This window comes from Aspergillus steynii, assembly GCF_002849105.1.
Source record: "Aspergillus steynii IBT 23096 chromosome Unknown P170scaffold_4, whole genome shotgun sequence".
In the NCBI taxonomy this organism is placed as follows: Eukaryota; Fungi; Ascomycota; class Eurotiomycetes; order Eurotiales; family Aspergillaceae; genus Aspergillus; species Aspergillus steynii.
Window position 1 is genome coordinate 1,602,246 of NW_020194401.1, and position 16,398 is coordinate 1,618,643.

Consider the following 16,398-nt stretch of genomic DNA (forward strand, 5'->3'; position numbering starts at 1 on the left):
CCAAAACATCTAAACAAGTAAGAAGAAAACAAGAGAAGATGATCTCGGAAGATCCCCGACGAGGATGGATAAGATTCGGCAGGACGAAGACGGGAGTTGGCTGCAGCCAAGCATCGTGTCAGGAGGTGGAGGTAAGACGTGCTTAGATGTGGTCTAATTGTCTGGCTATCGGGGGAGCGGGTCTAGAGCCAGGTAAGTGAGGGGTGCTATTTTATTCATTTTGTGGATTAATTGTCAATTAGAATGGGCCTACCTTGATGTATATTTATCCTTATTGTCTGACAGCATCTTGTTACATAAAACATCCATGATAACACAGCTGATAGACATAAAACTCATGGGCTCCAATTGTATATTCACTTATGTCAATTCAGACCTGGAACAATGCACCGCCTTATATACAGTTCTGCAACAAACCAGCAGAAAGAAACACATGGATGGATGTTATGTGATAGAGAACTAAAAGCATCATCTACCACAAATATATATACCCTTCATATACAGTAGTCTTGACTTTTATTTTTTATTTATTTTTTTTTTCTCTCCTGTCCATTCATTCAAATAATGGGGGATATTAGGTTCAAGCTTTATACAGATTTACATATATATTCAGTTCTTGCGTCCCAAATCAGAAGAAAAGTCAGAAAGGTTGATCTAAAGCAATACACTATTTATATCTTCGAGTATATATACTTGACAGTTATGAGAAGGCATTGACTTCATACTTTTCCCTTTTATATATACCCAAGCCTTATAAATAAACAATAACGCTAATGCATAAATTAATTCCTCACATCTAAGACCTGTATCAAAAACAACACCTTTAAGGTATATATATCTACCACCTCACCCACGAACTCAAGACTAAAGAGAAGCCAACACCCTCCGAATCGTACTCGACACCCTGCCCACCTCCCCACCCTCCTGTCTCGCCGCTTCCACACCCCCCTTCACAGCCCCCAAATACCCCCCCTCCACGAAAACCCGATACCGGTCCTCCTGCGTCTCATACATCTCGCCATCCGAGTCCCTCGGCGCCCCGAACAGATTCAAATACGCGTACGGATGCGCCGACTCCGGCACCAGATGCACCGCCGAGAGGATCGGAAAGTCCCCATTCCCCTCGCCTCCTGCTCCATCCTGTCCCGGACTGGAAAGTAAATGCGGCGCAAGACCCGCTTCCAAGAACACGCCCAGGACTGATAATCCGCGGATCAGACCCTTGCCTTGCTTGCCTGCTTTGCCGAGTTCGACGCGTCCGGTGCCTGAGCCAGATCCAGAGCTAGAGGTCCCGCCGGCACCGGTGCTCGTCCATTTCGATTTCCCGCCAGCCGGGTCGGGAATGTGCCATCCCAGCAGCGACAGGAAGCATTTCAGAACCTTGACCCAGCCGCCGGGGGCGCTGACGACTTCCTCCCCTGCGACGTCGACCAACCACTCGAGGATGTCGAGGGTCGAGAGGCGAATGTCAGCGGCGAGATGGGTCATGCCGGCGCGAAGGTACGGCAGGAGGGTGGGGACGTGGTCGCGGACATCTCCCGGGGGGAGGGTCTTGAAGAGTTTGAGCAGGGCGGAGCGGACGGAGACGTTTGCGTCGAGGATGAGAGGGAGGAGGGAGGGGAGGAGAGACGGGACCGGGACGGGGAGGGGGACGAGACGGGGCGCGAGGCGATGGCGGTGGCGAGGTGCGAGAGGGAGTCGCGGCGCTGGGAGTCGGATTTGCTGGACAGGAGGGAGAGCGAGTGTGTGAATTGGGTGGATTGGGAGGGGGCGTTGAGGGTGAGGGATTGTTGGGTGAGGGTTATTGCTTTGCAGAGTTAGGTTAGCTTGCGAACTGGGTTTGATGGATGAGGGGGGAGTACATTTCGATTTGAAGCTGGTGTCTGTGAAGTTTTCGGGCTTGGCTTTGGCTTTGCCGACTTTCAACTTGGGTTTCTGGTACATCAATTAGCATGCGCTTCATTCAACATCCCATTCCGTTCATCTGGCACCCATTCATCTGGCAGAGCATCAGGACATGGCACAGGGCATAATGGCTTACCTGGAAGTCCTTCTGCTTCTCCTTCTTCTTCTTCGAGCTGGCACCCATTGTGTCTTCTTATCTTGCGACGTCTCTTCTGGCCTGAAATGTCTGAGGAATCAATGGCGTCGGAGGATGATCTGCGGAGAAAAAGCAGGAGGAAATTTTGGTTGTTCGATAAGATAAGCTTATCGCACGTGACCTTATCCACATGCCTGAGGTGTCTGCAACACTACATTTACAAGATGCATGCTACCATCTGGCAGTACATCTACATCTACATCCATCTACACCAAGACAAATCAAAATAAAGACCATCACCATAAAACAGTCTATAATCCATTCAATAAAAATTCAATAAAATCAAATCACAGTGCGCACTTCTGTCCGGCAAAGCCATAAAACAAACACCGGACAGACGCGATTGTATCAAACATAAAATCAGGCCGACGGAGCATCAAACATCAAACATCAAAACCAGAGAAACATGAAACATGAAACAACTGCACACGAAAAAGGAAAGAAAAAAAAAACATCAGGCGCTAGAGTCAACCATTAAATAATATCCGAAAAAAAGAAAAAAGAAGCTTTCCTTCCTTCATCACCATTAATCCTGTCCTCCTCCCCTGATAACACAGCGGGAGCTCGGATAGCGAGCGCCGTCGTGTTTCATATCTATGAATATCGGTCATGCGGGCGTTGCTGATAATATCGAATAAGAGAATGAAAAGAAAGAAATTATAAGCTCATGGTCAACCATTCCCATTCTTGACTGGCGCCTTGGCCACCCGCGATGCTGTGGTTCGCCGGGTTCGCCGCCGCCGGGGGCATCGCAGGAGCCAGAGGAACCACCTTGGATCGGCCGGAGGATTTGCTGCTGTCTTCGGTCTCGTCGCTGGCCTTTTCCAGCCGGCGCTGCCGTTTGGGAGCCACTTGCACCGCGCTGCGCGTCTGTCCGGTACCCGGGGATGCGGCGACCGACGGAGCGGACTTGGGCGGCGCGGCGGCAATCGGGACCACGCCGGACGCTCGTCCGGGAGCACTCGGCATGGCCGGCGGGGACTCCGACGCCGTTCCTCCGCTCTGGGCGCGACTGGATGTCGGCGTGGTGGCGGGCGCCTGCTGCACCGAGTTCTTGCGCGCGGATTTCTTGGACGATCGGGACGTGCCCACGGCCAGGGTGTTGGCGCTGCTGCGGTTCCGCTTCTTGATGACGTCCGTCTTCAGCGACAGCGGTCGCACCACGCCGTGCAGCTTCAAGAACAAGCCGCAGGCGTTACACAGCGGCTGTCCCTCGGGATTCCGTCGCCACAGCGGCGTGGTCTGGGTGAAACAGTTGGTGCAGGTCGTCGGGCCCGTGCTGCCCTCGCCGTTCTTCGAGCCTCCGGGGCTCGCGGGCCGCGAAGGAGCCGCACTGCTCAGGCCCGACTCGGGCGGGGTGTTGGGTGAAGTGTGCGAATTGTTGGCCGAGTTCATGCTCTGACGCAGCAGCTGCGCCGTGTTGGGCGTGGAGGCGGTACGGGCGATCTTCTGCCGGCGGGGATCCTGCTCTCGGTTGCGAACCTCGCTGACCGAGGCCGCCGACCCGTGAGTCCGATTGAGACTACCGCTCTGGTGGTTCCATTCACTCGGGGTGTCCATCATATCCGCCGATCCAATGGTGACATGTTTGCGGTGCTGAGCGAATCCCGGCAGCGAATGGAACGATCCCGGGAACTGTGTATCCCACTGCATACCCGAGTTCATATCGCCATTCTCGTCGCTGAATTCCGCCGGCATCGCAAGTCCGGCACGCTCCGAAAATGGACGCCCCTCGTCATCCTCGTTGTCCGAATCGGCTCCAAAGGAGAACATGTTGGCGTGGGATGCCGTGAAATCCCCCGGTCCCAAAACCTGAGACGGATCGACATGCGGAACCGGATATCCTGGGGAATGCACCGAGGAGTTGGTCTGCTGCTGCTGCTGCTGCTGCTGCGCTTGCTGCTCATGCTGGTTGAACATATACCGCGGCTGCAAGGACGCCGACAGGTTCGAACGGTGGGAAACGTAGTTGGGCACTCGGCGCTGGGTGCGTGCATCCACCGTCGGCATGTCGAAGTACATGGAGTGCTCGCCATCGTAGGCCGGCTGCGGAGTCGACACGGTCGACTGGTATCCCGAGGGAGGGGGCGAAAAGAAATCGGTCGAGTTGAGCGACGACGCCACGGGCGTCTGTGCATACAAGTTCGTAAACGGATTACCCGAGGTCATGGGCGAGTCACTCGGGGAGAAAGTAAAGTGGGTTTGATAGGGGCCGGCGGAAGGAAGGATGGGATCTTCGCCGAGACTGAAGGTGTCCAGCGCGAACGGCACGCCCGGGGAGGTGTGGCTGGCATGGTTCGACGCATGCTGGGTGGCGTGATGCAGTCCGAACGCCGAGGTCGACGCATCCAATGCGTAATCGGGAACGCCGCCGGAAAGATCGGGATCGTGGGCCAGCATGGTGTTGGACACCGGGGGAACCTGGGGCGAGGATTCGGCGGGTCGTTTGCGGTTGGGCAACTGCAGACCGAAGAACTGGCGCTCGTCGATACTCGTCTTGCGCACGCGACGGGGCACGTAACCGAATTCGCTGTTCTTGCGCTGATCCCGAGCCGGGTGGTGGAACGACGCAGGCACGGGCGTGGATTCGGCCACTTGGTCCTTGCGAGATTTGATGGGGATCGCCGCGGAGGTCGTCTCGGGCCCCTTGGGAGCATTCGGGGATGGGTGATCGGAGGGAGATTCGAAGGGCACGATAAAATCGTCCAGGTTCATGGGATCGGAAGCGAAATCGTTCGGGGTGGAAGACGCCGGGTGGGCGGGAGCTCGGTCGGAAATGCGCAATTGGGCAATACCACTGGGGCTGGAGATGCTGTTCCGGGCGGGAAACCTTTTAAACCGAATGATTTCATCCCATAATAAGCCAGATGTTCCAACCAATAAAGATCTTACGGTTTGTAAGACAACCAATGCTAGGGACAAACCTCGACTGATATAACCGCTCCTGCTCCTGGCGCTTCAAACTCATGGCCATCATTCGCCAGGTCAAGTTTTCCATGCGCTCCTGGTTCGGCAACTGGGCCTTGGTCCTAGAATACAGCTTCCATATCTGGGTGGCTAGCGGATCTTTCCTTTGCATCTCATCCGGACCGTCGAAGCCAACGCGAGGCTGCGCGCCAGAGCTCCACTCGGGGAACAGCGAGTCCTGCAGTAGGCCGCCGTCCTGCACATGAGACGAATCGGGCGGACTGAGGGGAGAACCGAAGGAGAAGTCGTCGGAGAGTTGAGAGGAGGCAGTGGGAGGAGGGAAAGGTTGACGGTGGTGGAAGGAGGCGGAAGACCGGTCAGCGTCGGCGGAGGAATCGAAGCCAGCGGGTTGAGTCGGTCGCACGCCCCCAGGACCTCGCCCGAGGGTCAACCCGGACATGATCTCGCGGACCTTCTCTCCCTTCTTATTGGAAAACGAGCCAGGGAATTAAAGGGAGGGAACCAGAAAAAAAGAAAAAAGAAAAAAGCCGGTATGCAAGGCGATAAGACGGAAGAATTTCGAAAAAGAGGGGAAGAAAAGAGAGAGATTAGAAGGAAGGAGGGAAGCCCAAAAAAAAGAATAAAAAAAAAGAGAGAGAGATAAGAGTCGTCAAAAGTCCAGACAACGAGAGGGGAATTCCTGCTCTTGTGTGGGTGGATTGGCCAGTCAGGAATTCCAGCTTACCCGCCGTAAACGACGTCCGGGCGGGAAGAACAATAATCAATGGGATCCAGGAAGGGTTTCAACCGATCTGTTCGGGGAGGTTAGTCGAGGTGGACGCAGCGACTAATGCGCGTGGATATCTCGATCATCTAGATACAGGCACAGGCGATGGAGAGATGGACAGGACGATGGAGCAGAGCAGGCGAGAAAGAGTAGTGGTATGTATCATACATCATTGGCCAGTCCACTAATTCCCAGCACTCGGACAAAAAGGAAAGGAACGTACCTGGGAGACGGAATGCCGAGGGATGGCCAGGAAGGGAATTGAGACAAAACGGGGGGATCGGACGACAGAGAAAGCCAGACCGAGCAGGGAATATAAGAGAGAAGAGGGAGGGAGAGGAAGAAAGAGGAGGACGAGAGGAGGGGGAAAAGCGGACGATGAAAGGAACGGAGGAAATGCATGACGGAGACCAGCCTGACCGTCCGTACCGTATTATTCTGCTGGCCGGAACCAGTAACGGGCGTCTTCATTTTTGGGTTTCCTCTTAAACCTACGGAGTGTGCCATATGCTATGGTATATTATAATTCTCTCATTTATTGTCTATAGATCACCAGCTGTATATAATGAAGATATTCAGGATGAATCCGGACCAAGACTCAGCCTACAAACGTATGTAAACTAGGTCTACAGTATACGTTAATACGGTACTGGTAATACCAATACCATCACCCGGTGGCAACCAGGTACGGGCGTGGTTTGGACGAGATTTAGCGTGGCTTTAGCGCGCCGGACTAAAATAGGACGACTCTGAGTCTCCAGTTTAGCTCGTGGTTTAACGTTGCCGGGGATGTTCTCGAAGCTCCACCGGGTTAATATTGGACATGAGATTCATTCGAGTACGTATTCCTGACCTCTGAACTGTCTACATCTATGTCTATCTATGAATACAGACATTCGATATAGATGGATATACCATATATATAACCAGCTCATGACTCTTCCCCACATCCTCCAAAGCACTGAAAGCATCGGCTAAAATCCAAAGGACTTCAGATCCGTCATCCATCGGGCCTAACCAGGCTAAACTCCGCCAATGACCGTGCGCAGCCACCGTCGGCCAAATAATGTTCCGCGACTCTGCCGTCCCGAGGCGGCGGAAATATGAAATCTGGTGGTCTCTGCTCTCTCCTCTCTCGAGGGATATTAATCTACGGCTGCACTAGTCAGTTGGTCGCAGGCCGTGGGATTCTCATCCCTGCTGCATTGCCAAAGTCAATCAGTTAATTAGTTACTAGTTGGCTAGGGAGTGTACGTCTCCCTCCAGAGAAAATAACCAGAGGTTTAAAAAAAAAAAAGGCAGTCGGTTCGCCTCCCATGATGTTAACTGCTGACGATGCCTGGCTTCCCATTCGTTGTTGACTGCACGCGGCGTCCGACCGAGTCAGATCGTCCGGGGCGCCCTGTCCAACAGGATTGAAATCCGCTCGGGCCAGCGATGTGTCTGACTTCACTGTGATCCAATACTCCATAGGAGGAGGCTACTCCGGGACACTGGAGACGGGTTACCGCTATAGGCCACGCGAACCCGAAGCGGTAGGAGTAAGACACGACAAGAATATCTACTGCGTACTGCAAGTCGGGACTAGATCCTTGTCAAGCTTGGACAATGCATGCAAGATGCATAGGCTACTCCATCGTGATAGAGGGGGGAGGGGAAGGGGGGAGGGGGGACCCCCATCGGGCCGATATGAGGACAGGAAGATGGAGATGAAGCTACTGCTAGTGTTCCGGAGTGGTTAAGGCTGTCCGTGAGTTGAAACCACGCCGTAGAGGCCACGGACCAGACCAGACCAAGGCCTACTCCGTATGAATTGGAGTAGCCAGAGGGACAGGACTCCGCTCATCGGACCGCGCGACCAGTCTGACCGGAGCAATCAGACTCCGGGTCTAGGAGATATATGACAGACTTGGGCCTCGGAGGGCAGAACAGCGGGGCGGACGTTGGTCGGGCTGGTCCTGTCTGGTCCGGACGAGTCCCGAGGCCGCCAGAGTTACGGAGACCGTCCTGCGCATGGATGACTCGACGAACCATGGAGAGGTGAAAATCCCGGATATACTTCTGTCTAGGGCTCTAGTGGTTGTAGTTTGTAGTTTAATAGGAGAGGCACCTGAAGTCGGGGCTTTTCTTCTTGTTTTGTTTCAAGGTCGCAGCCAGATGATGGGGAAGTGCAGCAAAGCCGTCAAATCTCAGATCTGAATCGAAAGCGACTTCAGACTCCCCGACTGTAAGCTCCGACATCGTCACTCTCCCTCACTAACCCCAAGTCAGTCTTCAGCGTAGTCTTGATGCTTCGTGCTCACCGAGAGCTTAGATTCCTATCTTACCCGATCGTGTACGCGGCCGGTATCGAACGGCGGTACCGTACGGCTCGTAATGCGGTTTCAACCGCCATACTTGAGGCATGTTATTACCAGCCTGGGGGTAACTTACCTTACCTCGCAGCCTCAGACCTACCTGTTATTCCCTACGAATATCACATCGACCCAAATCACAAACCGTGCCAGATTGATTTGGCTCCACCTCCCTCCCTTGCGGGGTCATTCATGTCTCTGGTGTTGTTCATCCGGCCCGAATGCCAACGTCTCTGGCCAGTGGCCAGTCTGGCGGCGTCATGCATCGTGCTGCAGTAGTGAGTTCCGCACTCCGTACTGCGTAGGTGGTCTCCTCTAGCCCGGCCCTGGCATGTCGATATTACCCGATTGAAAGAGGCGAGATCATTCGGCAGTCTCGCGATGTGAATCGACTGGGTTATTCGGCGGGAAGACCCTCAGGCCATGAACGATGGGCACTGGCCAGAGCGAGCCCCTGGTGGCAACAGGACGGCAGAGATGCCAAGCAGCAGACAGACAGACAGGCCAAAGACAGAGAGCAGGGCAGGACAGAGGGAGTGCCGGAAGGGGCTAGGCGGCGCGGTGATTTCATTTCCTCGATCCTTCCGCCCATTTTCGCATTCATTTGTATTCATTTCGATGGATCAATCACCTCCGTCAGCTCGTTCGGGCGAATTTTGGGCCCCACGGGAGAGGAAGCAGGGTCCACCGCGCTAGAGTCCCGTTCTCCGACCCTCCCAGGTGATAATCCAGAATCCCGAATCCATATGCAATCCAGATAGCGACGGTGATAAGCTGATAAGAATGTCATTAGCCGTGGTCATCGCAGCCAATCGACTTCCGCCGATCGGGCGACGTAAACCAGGTCGGGTTTCCTTTTCCTGTAGTCCTGGAGACTAGAGTTAGAACGTTAATATCACCGCTCAATCTTTTCGAGTCTTGTTTCATTTTAGCTGTCCTTAGTGACGGTTAGTTCTGGTCTTTGGTTTTGGCCCGGTTGCCCTTTTTTTTTTCTCTCTCAGTAGCGTCCCTCGGTCGGCGGTCGTACTTGATGCGTGGCAAAAAAGCCAAAAGAAAGGAAATCTCCCCTCCTCCCCCCATGCCAAGCTAAAAAGCAAAGGGCAGATGTGGGCGAGTGGCGTCCCCCGAGGAACCATTCACAGCGCACACGCCCTCTGTATAAGCCGGGCAGTTAATTGTTCGGATGGAACAGACCACGCCACGCACCGCGGGTTGGCCTGGTGCCCTTTTGGACCGGATGCATTTGCAGCGCTTCCGGCGAGGGGCTTAAAAGGGAAGCCAGTCAGACGGCGCTGGACGAGTAAGAGGGAGCGAAAGGCTTGTCGTGTGCCTGGGCTAGCGGGCCAGCTGGACTGCCGACCGACTGAGTACTCTGGAGTCTGTAGAGTAGAGTTGAAACCGACGAGGATGACCGACAGAGAGGATGGCCGATCGCGACTCCACATCATGCAATATGTAGAGATAAGAAAGACACCAAAGGGGGGGAGGCAAGGCAAGAGTGACGTACCTCGACAGCATTTGCTCGGTCGGTCTCGTTGGATAATAATGGATGCATCACGATGATGCCTTTTTTCTTCGTTGCCTTCCCCAGTTTTGTCGGTGGAGCGTGGCGGGCTGCGCCGTCACTAGAGAACCGGAGTAAGGGGAGCAATCGGAATGCAGACGATGGTCATCGTCAGCGTTGGAATCCTGCCACTTCTTTTCTCTTTCCGTTGCTGTGCTGGTGACCTGGGAGTGTGTTCTCCCGCGACCGGGAAATTTCGTCTTCATCGCAATCATCCCCCACGCGAGATCTGGATTTCATCATGTTGAGGGGTGTTTTTCCTTTCCCTTCTTCTTTTTTCATTCTCATTCCCATTTTCTTTTCTTTTTCATTTCTTTTTCATTTCTTTTTTCATTTCTTTTTCATTTCTTTTCCCAAGCGGCTGCAGCGGACCCGCCCAAAAAGACAATAATGACAAGTCGGGCCGGCATCGACCCCGGCACCAGCATGTGCTCGCGCATATATTATTGCAAGCCCAGGAGCAATAATACGGGCATCCCACACGCCTGCAGTCTGCAGATGAGGTGGTGTGTGGCCTGGTGGATTAGTTCAAGGGAGGAGGCCCGTGAAATGCCTCCAGCGAAGGAGGGAAGCCGCTCGACTAACGATGCAGGGAGGAACACTGGAAAAGTGCTCAAGCCCATCCGTAGCAAACGACTAGGAGCAGTTTTATCGAAATTATACTTTGTTTGAGCCGAAATGCGATCATCAGATCATGTAGTGTGGGCGAGCGAATCGAACGGGTCGCCGGTGCAGCGTGGGTAAGATTAAGGTGGGAAACGGGTCCGGGGGGAGTAGTTGGGAGGGTCGTCGCTCGTTTCCCCACGTCCAGTTCTTGATATATATGAAAAAGAAGTAAAGATGGTAGAGAAGTGAGAATCGAAGAAAAAATGAGAACCGATGCCCGACCATTCCCCAGGCTTATTATATGACAATTTATAACTCGGCCCTGGATCCGAATCGATTGCCATTTATCACCCCACAGATTGCTGATAAGGCGTGATGCAACCCAGATAGAGGCGAAACTGGCACGCCGAATGAAGGGGCGGTCAAAATCTCAGCTCAGCACAGCTGGGCGACAAGCGTCGGGTTTTGTATGGCAGGGGGAAAAATCTGAAAAAGGGGAATGGCGATAACTGTACATGTGTCAAGACGCAGACTCGTCCAGATAAGAGACCCTAAGCAACACGTCACAAGTCGGGTGTAACTGACCTCGTCCAGAGCGTTATCTCTTGCGATCCTCTATCTCTCGCAAATTGAGGACGTGGCTGTCAGAAAATCGAGCTCCGGCGTTCCGATTGAGGCTGCTGGGTGTGTTTGGGCTCCATTTTTCTCCACAAACCCCAGATAGAGTACGGAGTAGACGGCTTCTGTCGTGTTCTTTTCGATCGCGATCACTCCGACATGGGTGAACGAGTGACTCGTATCCCCGATTGACTGACCGGCCAAATCCAAGGGTCTCTCTATTGCCTTCCCCCATGCGATCCTCTCTCCTAGGATAGACTTATACCCATGAAAACCACCCTGTCATCCGCGGAGATCCTGACAACTCTCCGTCGCCCCCGTGCAACCTTACCTGGACGGTGATAAGCGGAGCGCCGGTGCGATTGGCAGATCCCGAATGACGCGAACGTTATCTTATATTAAGCTTTGATCCATGATCTCCGTCATTGGCCATGCGCCGAAAGTCTGAATATCGTGCCCAGCGGTCCAGGCCACTTATCTCGGGCTTGGGGCGGAGGAATTACCTGAGACGTGTGGGGGGGGTTGACGGGTTGACAGGATCTTCCATGGCATTGTTTACTGTTTATTGTTTGCACGGTGGATGGAGTATAGGGACACGTGACTCAGACCAGGGTCCTCACGGTGATTTGCATTCCACGTAGCCGGAGATGGGTGGATTCCCTGCAGCGAACAGCTGGATGGAGCTCCGCCGTGGGATTACACATCCAATCCACCGAAGCGAGGCAGTGCGATAGGTGTGAGCGCCTGCATGTGCACACCGGTTCTTAATCCGAGCAATGATAGCCGCTCATATCGGTGACAGATACGACACTTGAAGATAGGCAACTGACAGGTGTTTGTGACTGATAGCCTGTCGATCTTGACTATCACATCCTGCAATCTGTAGATCCGAAGGGGTCTGACACATCCAGGGCAGCTCATTGATAGCAGCGTAGCTGACCACAACAATGTGACAAAGATGGATCAGATTTTGATTTCTCAATGGCAACCCAACTTGTCAGGTCAGGTCCAGGCAAGCCTCCAACAGTCCAATGCAATTGGGATGCAACTCGGTCATACCGGTAAATCTATCATTTCTGAAAATAAAGCGTCCAAAGTAAACGGGTCTATATGGCAAACATTGATGTGGAATAGATGGAGAAAATATGTAGATCTTGAAAGAAAAGAAAAGGAAAAGGACATCAAACATAAGCTGTTTTGGAATCAGACCGCAGGCCCCCCAAACCACCAGCCAGCCCATCTATCAGTTGAAACGACCCGGGCCCTGGTTATGTACTCGCCGCAAACAAGTTGGAAGACAACGAACGGAACCACCGGTTCATCTGGTGTTTAGTTCCGCCGCCACTGACCTCGTAGATCCATTCCAACATCCACCAACGCCATTATGACCTATTATCAATGACACCTGTCCCGCTGGTGACTTAAAACGTAGCTCGTGAAACCAGACATGGATAACAACGTGTAAAAGAGAAGAATTAGGAAAGAAATCAAAGGGAAGACATGAAGAATCTAGTCGCCTGCCCAAAACGACAAACCCCGAGCACGTGCAACGACACCAGAGGATGAAGGCGCAATAAACAAAAGAGAGAAAAGAAAAAAAAAAAAAGGTATGGTAATAGAAAGAAAACGAAAAATGGCTCTCATGGAAGAATGGAAAATGCCGCCCATATAATCCTTTTGCGCCCGCTAATGACCAGCTGGTAAAAGTGATGCCCACCAAAAAAAGGTGTATAGGTGAAAGATAAAAGATGAAAAAGAAAATGGGAAGAAAGAAAAAAGAAATAAAAAGAAATAAAGATGCAACAGTTCACACAGGGGGTATTATGCAACAGATTTGAGGTCCCTTTCTAAATCTTCTCGAGCGTGAAGTTTTCGTCAGTCCCGCAGAGACCTCGGTGTCACGGCGGAGATTGCCCGGGCCCGGGATGACCCATGGGCGGTTGGGGACTGCCTCCGAACGGCGCCTGTGGCGTGCCATCGCCCGCGTACATGGGATACTGAACGACATTCATCGGGGACATGTTGCTCATATCCGGCCACCCGGTGAGGCCCATTGCGGGTGCTTGGCCGGGATAGGACACGGATACCGGCGTCCCTTGCAAGTCAGTCGATGCAGGGCTCTGCGGATGGACGGGACTTCCGGGGTACGGCTGAGCTGGGCTGGTCATTCTCCGTTTGAGATCCGGGGGTATCGGCTGCTGGAATTGGGTGGGAGTGGGATACGGCGCGGTCATGTCGGCCTGCGCAGGGAAAGTCATCGATCGCGCCGGGGCCATGGGCCAAACCGAACCGTCGGGTTGCATGGCGTATCCCGTGGCGGGACTCAGGGCGTGCGATTGCGAGGGTACTGTCGGCGTTCCTGGAAGCGGCGAGGTGGCCTGCATAGCAGCCATAGGGTTGGGCCCGGGATTCCACACGCCGGGTGCCATATTCATCATCGGGTGCTTTCCTGCTGCGGTCATATTGGCGAGTAGTTGGGGATCTGAAATCGTCGTAAATTCGTCCCACGGAACGTTGGGGTCAAGCGACGGTCCCGGTGCAAACTCCGTGGCTCCTACGTTGCGCTCTATACCAGGTTTCTCGTTAACACACCCTATACTCACTTGTCTCAAGAAAACAAACAGACAGAAAAAGACGGAACCACCCACCTGGCGCAAACTGAGTCATAGGATTCACCGGGAAGCCTCCCGGATGGAATGCCGCGACGTCCGGACCCGTGCTGAGCGGAATCGGTTGATAAGGGAAGAATGCCTCGGTTTGCTCTCCCCCACTGGCAGTCGGAGGCGACGAAGAGGCCGTGGACGGATCGGTCGACGCAGTGTCCAATCGCGAGTTGGGACGGGATTTCTTTTCGACGGGGGGTTGCTGGTCGACGGGGAAGAATTGGCACTCCTTTCGAAGTCGAATACAGTTCTCGCATCGGCCCTGAGCGTCGTCGGCTGCTACCAGACATCGGATCTTTCGTCGGCGGCAGTGTACTGTCGCAAAGACGATCAGCAACGGGGGATCGGTCGAGGAGAGGGAGGAATGGAAAGACTAACCACATGCGACAGAGGTGCGATGGTATCCCAGCTTGTTGCGCTTCTTGTCGGCGGTGGAGGACTCCATGACGGCGGCTTGCGAATTCGGGGTTGAGCTCATATTTTCGACGACGGCGAGCATAGCTCCCAGGAGCGAGAAGAAGGAACAAAAGCCCAAGGCACAGGGCGCATCAATCGCCGGCAGCGGTGGGCACGAAGAGAGGGGAAGATAGTGGGAAACGGTGCGGCGCCCCAGAAAACGGTGTGGAAGGACGGGACTACCCTAGATCCTTAGTAGATGGGAGACAGAAGGTGAGGAATGACAGCGCGAGGCCGGCAAGAACCATCCAATTCCATACACGTGCGATCGCAAGGGAGAGGAGAGGCCAGGAATCTGGGGGAAACCGGTGAATGGCCGGTGATGCGCTGGTTTGGTGATAGGCGTCGTAGTACGTATTCCGACCTCCCCGTTTCAGCAACGTTACTCCACCCTCAGTCGACCTAGGACCGCCTGGTAACCAACAGGAAACACTCAATAGGGCGATGGATAATAAAGTCTTGGAATGTTTCACACCAGGAGACCCTGTAGACGAAACCGCGCTAAGGATGAGTTTGATTTGCGATTTCTGGATACTTGTTTTTGGGCTTCCTTTTTTTTTTTTTTTTTTTTTTTTTTTTTTTTTTTTTTTTTTTTTTTTTTTTTTTTTGCGCCTCCTCCGCCTGGTTGCTTGTTTCCTCCGATGTCGTCGGGAATCAATCGATGGTTAGAATAAATTGGCCCACGCGTAACACGTCCGTGGCGACGGGCTCCGGCCACGAGTTGGTTTGAGAAGATATAAATAGAGAGAACGAGGGTCAAGTGGGTGTGGGAGCAGTCCGGAGTAATAAAAGGAGGGATGGATGAAGAAGAGGGAAGAAAAAGAGAACAGAAGCCGAATCAATCCCAGAGATATAGTAAAAATTAAAAAATAATTTAAGAAAATAAATGAAACCACGGCGAGGGCGTGGGAAGCAACGACACTAAACCACCGATGCAGATAATAATAGTAGGAGTCGTAAGTGTGCAAAGGATGGACATGAAATGACAATAAAATGGAGAAACCGAGTGGTGATTAATATGATCGAAGGGGGGCAAAGTAAAGGGGAAAGAAGAGAGAGAGAGAGAGAGAGAGGATGGAGAGACTGAAGGCGTACGGAGCCAGAGCTGCTAAGTCGACTCACTTCTTCGGGATCGAGGATCTCGGGACTTTTTCGTCTTAGAGGCAGTCCCGTAAGGGTAGGGATTGTTGATATGTTTAATCGTTTATTGTTGGAAACCTTTCAAATACAAGGTTTGGGTTTTATTTTTCATTGCTGGTACATCGCGCATGGCCTAACGCTGCCCACGGAGTATAATGCCATGCCGAATTAAACTCAATCCCCTTTCTTGGTTTTTCAATTTTTGGAATTTTTTACAGGACAGCTACACTACGGAGAAGGACAGTAGAAGGGGGACCCATGAGCGACTCAGAACGCAAGAAGCGAAGGGACTGAGAAAAAAAAAAAAAAAAAAAAAAAAAAAAAAAAAAAAAGTGTCCAAGTGGATAACAGATTGCACCGAAAGGGTCAATAACACTGGTCCCAATCCAGATAATTATAGAAGGTGCAAATGGGTGATGATGAATCCTCCCCAGGCCGGAGATTCAGAACGTCCAATGGAATCCAGCCTTAAGCAGACCCTGAATAAAAGTCCTGATAGCTAAGCTGAACAGGTCTTCACTAACCCGAGGATGAAACACCCAGCCTTTTTTATTTTTTATTTTTTCCCTTCTTTAATTTCCAGACTTTCTGGTTTTTATTAATGGATTTCTTTTTTTTTCTCTGTCTCTTGTGTGAGTTGCCATGATGAGAATCGCCCAGGATTGTCGTCATCACCTTCTTGGGACTCCTGGGTAGTACGCTGTAGGAGGGTTGGGCTCCATTCGTGATTTCCTTCCCCCTCATTCTCCAATCCCAGTCCAATGGAGTACCGACTGACAGGTTAAAACTTCATGTCAGGTACCACAGGTTTGAATGGATGGAATGTGGCATGTTTTACGGAGTACTCCGCACATGATACCGATGGAATGATGCGTCTGGGTCCCAGGGGAGGGGAAGTCTGACGGAGTCGACAACCGGTGATTTGAAGGGGTTCAGGGCTGGTGATGCTGCATACAATTTTCCCCTCCAACAAATGGCTCTTGAGTCTTGAGGCCCAAGATCATACCACAAAAAAAAAAAAAAAAAAAAAAAAAAAAAAAAAAAAAAAAAAAAAAAAAAAAAATATACACGCCATGCTCCCCCATTGCATGCATACCCCTGATCCCTTCACCTTGCGCAGGTGGTTCATTCCAAACCCGACTCAACCATGGACCCGGAGGTCTGTGACAGACATCTGTAACGGGTCTAGTGGGGGGGGTGTG

At 52.5% G+C, this 16,398-nt stretch overlaps 5 protein-coding genes across 5 annotated transcripts; 1 reads left to right on the forward strand and 4 right to left on the reverse strand.

Annotated features, from left to right (window-relative positions):
* Nucleotides 1–864: 864 nt before the first annotated feature.
* On the reverse strand, nt 865–2,154 carry P170DRAFT_455884 (IPI1/TEX10 family protein; the record flags this gene model as incomplete). The annotated part of the gene is made up of 4 exons (XM_024851577.1): nt 2,042–2,154; nt 1,863–1,935; nt 1,659–1,807; nt 865–1,551 (listed from the first exon to the last, which is right to left on the reverse strand). The coding sequence occupies exons 1-4, from the start codon at nt 2,087–2,089 to the stop codon at nt 865–867; spliced, it is 957 nt and encodes a 318-aa protein (XP_024704454.1). The 5' UTR covers nt 2,090–2,154.
* Nucleotides 2,155–2,338: 184 nt separating this feature from the next.
* Nucleotides 2,339–5,468, reverse strand: P170DRAFT_464663 (uncharacterized protein; the record flags this gene model as incomplete). The annotated part of the gene is made up of 2 exons (XM_024852267.1): nt 2,339–4,931; nt 5,026–5,468. The coding sequence occupies 2 exons, from the start codon at nt 5,466–5,468 to the stop codon at nt 2,759–2,761; spliced, it is 2,616 nt and encodes an 871-aa protein (XP_024704455.1). The 3' UTR covers nt 2,339–2,758.
* A 1,981-nt stretch (nt 5,469–7,449) lies between these two features.
* Nucleotides 7,450–8,252, reverse strand: P170DRAFT_436780 (uncharacterized protein). Its single transcript, XM_024849220.1, has 2 exons — nt 8,123–8,252; nt 7,450–8,051 (listed from the first exon to the last, which is right to left on the reverse strand). The coding sequence occupies exon 2, from the start codon at nt 7,827–7,829 to the stop codon at nt 7,638–7,640; it is 192 nt and encodes a 63-aa protein (XP_024704456.1). The 5' UTR covers nt 7,830–8,051; nt 8,123–8,252; the 3' UTR covers nt 7,450–7,637.
* A 1,633-nt stretch (nt 8,253–9,885) lies between these two features.
* Nucleotides 9,886–10,422, forward strand: P170DRAFT_175781 (uncharacterized protein). Its single transcript, XM_024842637.1, has one exon. It carries the CDS (start codon nt 10,104–10,106, stop codon nt 10,383–10,385), a length of 282 nt encoding a protein of 93 aa, XP_024704457.1. The 5' UTR covers nt 9,886–10,103; the 3' UTR covers nt 10,386–10,422.
* Nucleotides 10,423–12,552: 2,130 nt separating this feature from the next.
* On the reverse strand, nt 12,553–14,299 carry P170DRAFT_175742 (putative C6 finger domain protein). The gene is made up of 3 exons (XM_024842636.1): nt 13,979–14,299; nt 13,586–13,915; nt 12,553–13,503 (listed from the first exon to the last, which is right to left on the reverse strand). The coding sequence occupies exons 1-3, from the start codon at nt 14,097–14,099 to the stop codon at nt 12,836–12,838; spliced, it is 1,119 nt and encodes a 372-aa protein (XP_024704458.1). The 5' UTR covers nt 14,100–14,299; the 3' UTR covers nt 12,553–12,835.
* Nucleotides 14,300–16,398: the final 2,099 nt, after the last annotated feature.

Bases quoted from the DNA above. Each gene is read 5' to 3' on its own strand.
- P170DRAFT_436780 (XM_024849220.1), bottom strand. From the start codon at position 7,829: ATGGTTCGTCGAGTCATCCATGCGCAGGACGGTCTCCGTAACTCTGGC.
- P170DRAFT_175781 (XM_024842637.1), top strand. From the start codon at position 10,104: ATGACAAGTCGGGCCGGCATCGACCCCGGCACCAGCATGTGCTCGCGC.
- P170DRAFT_175742 (XM_024842636.1), bottom strand. From the start codon at position 14,099: ATGCTCGCCGTCGTCGAAAATATGAGCTCAACCCCGAATTCGCAAGCC. The intron at 13,916-13,978 runs GTTAGTCTTTCC...TCTTTGCGACAG, and splicing joins TCGCACCTCTGTCGCATGTG to TACACTGCCGCCGACGAAAG. The intron at 13,504-13,585 runs GTGGGTGGTTCC...AACCTGGTATAG, and splicing joins TATGACTCAGTTTGCGCCAG to AGCGCAACGTAGGAGCCACG.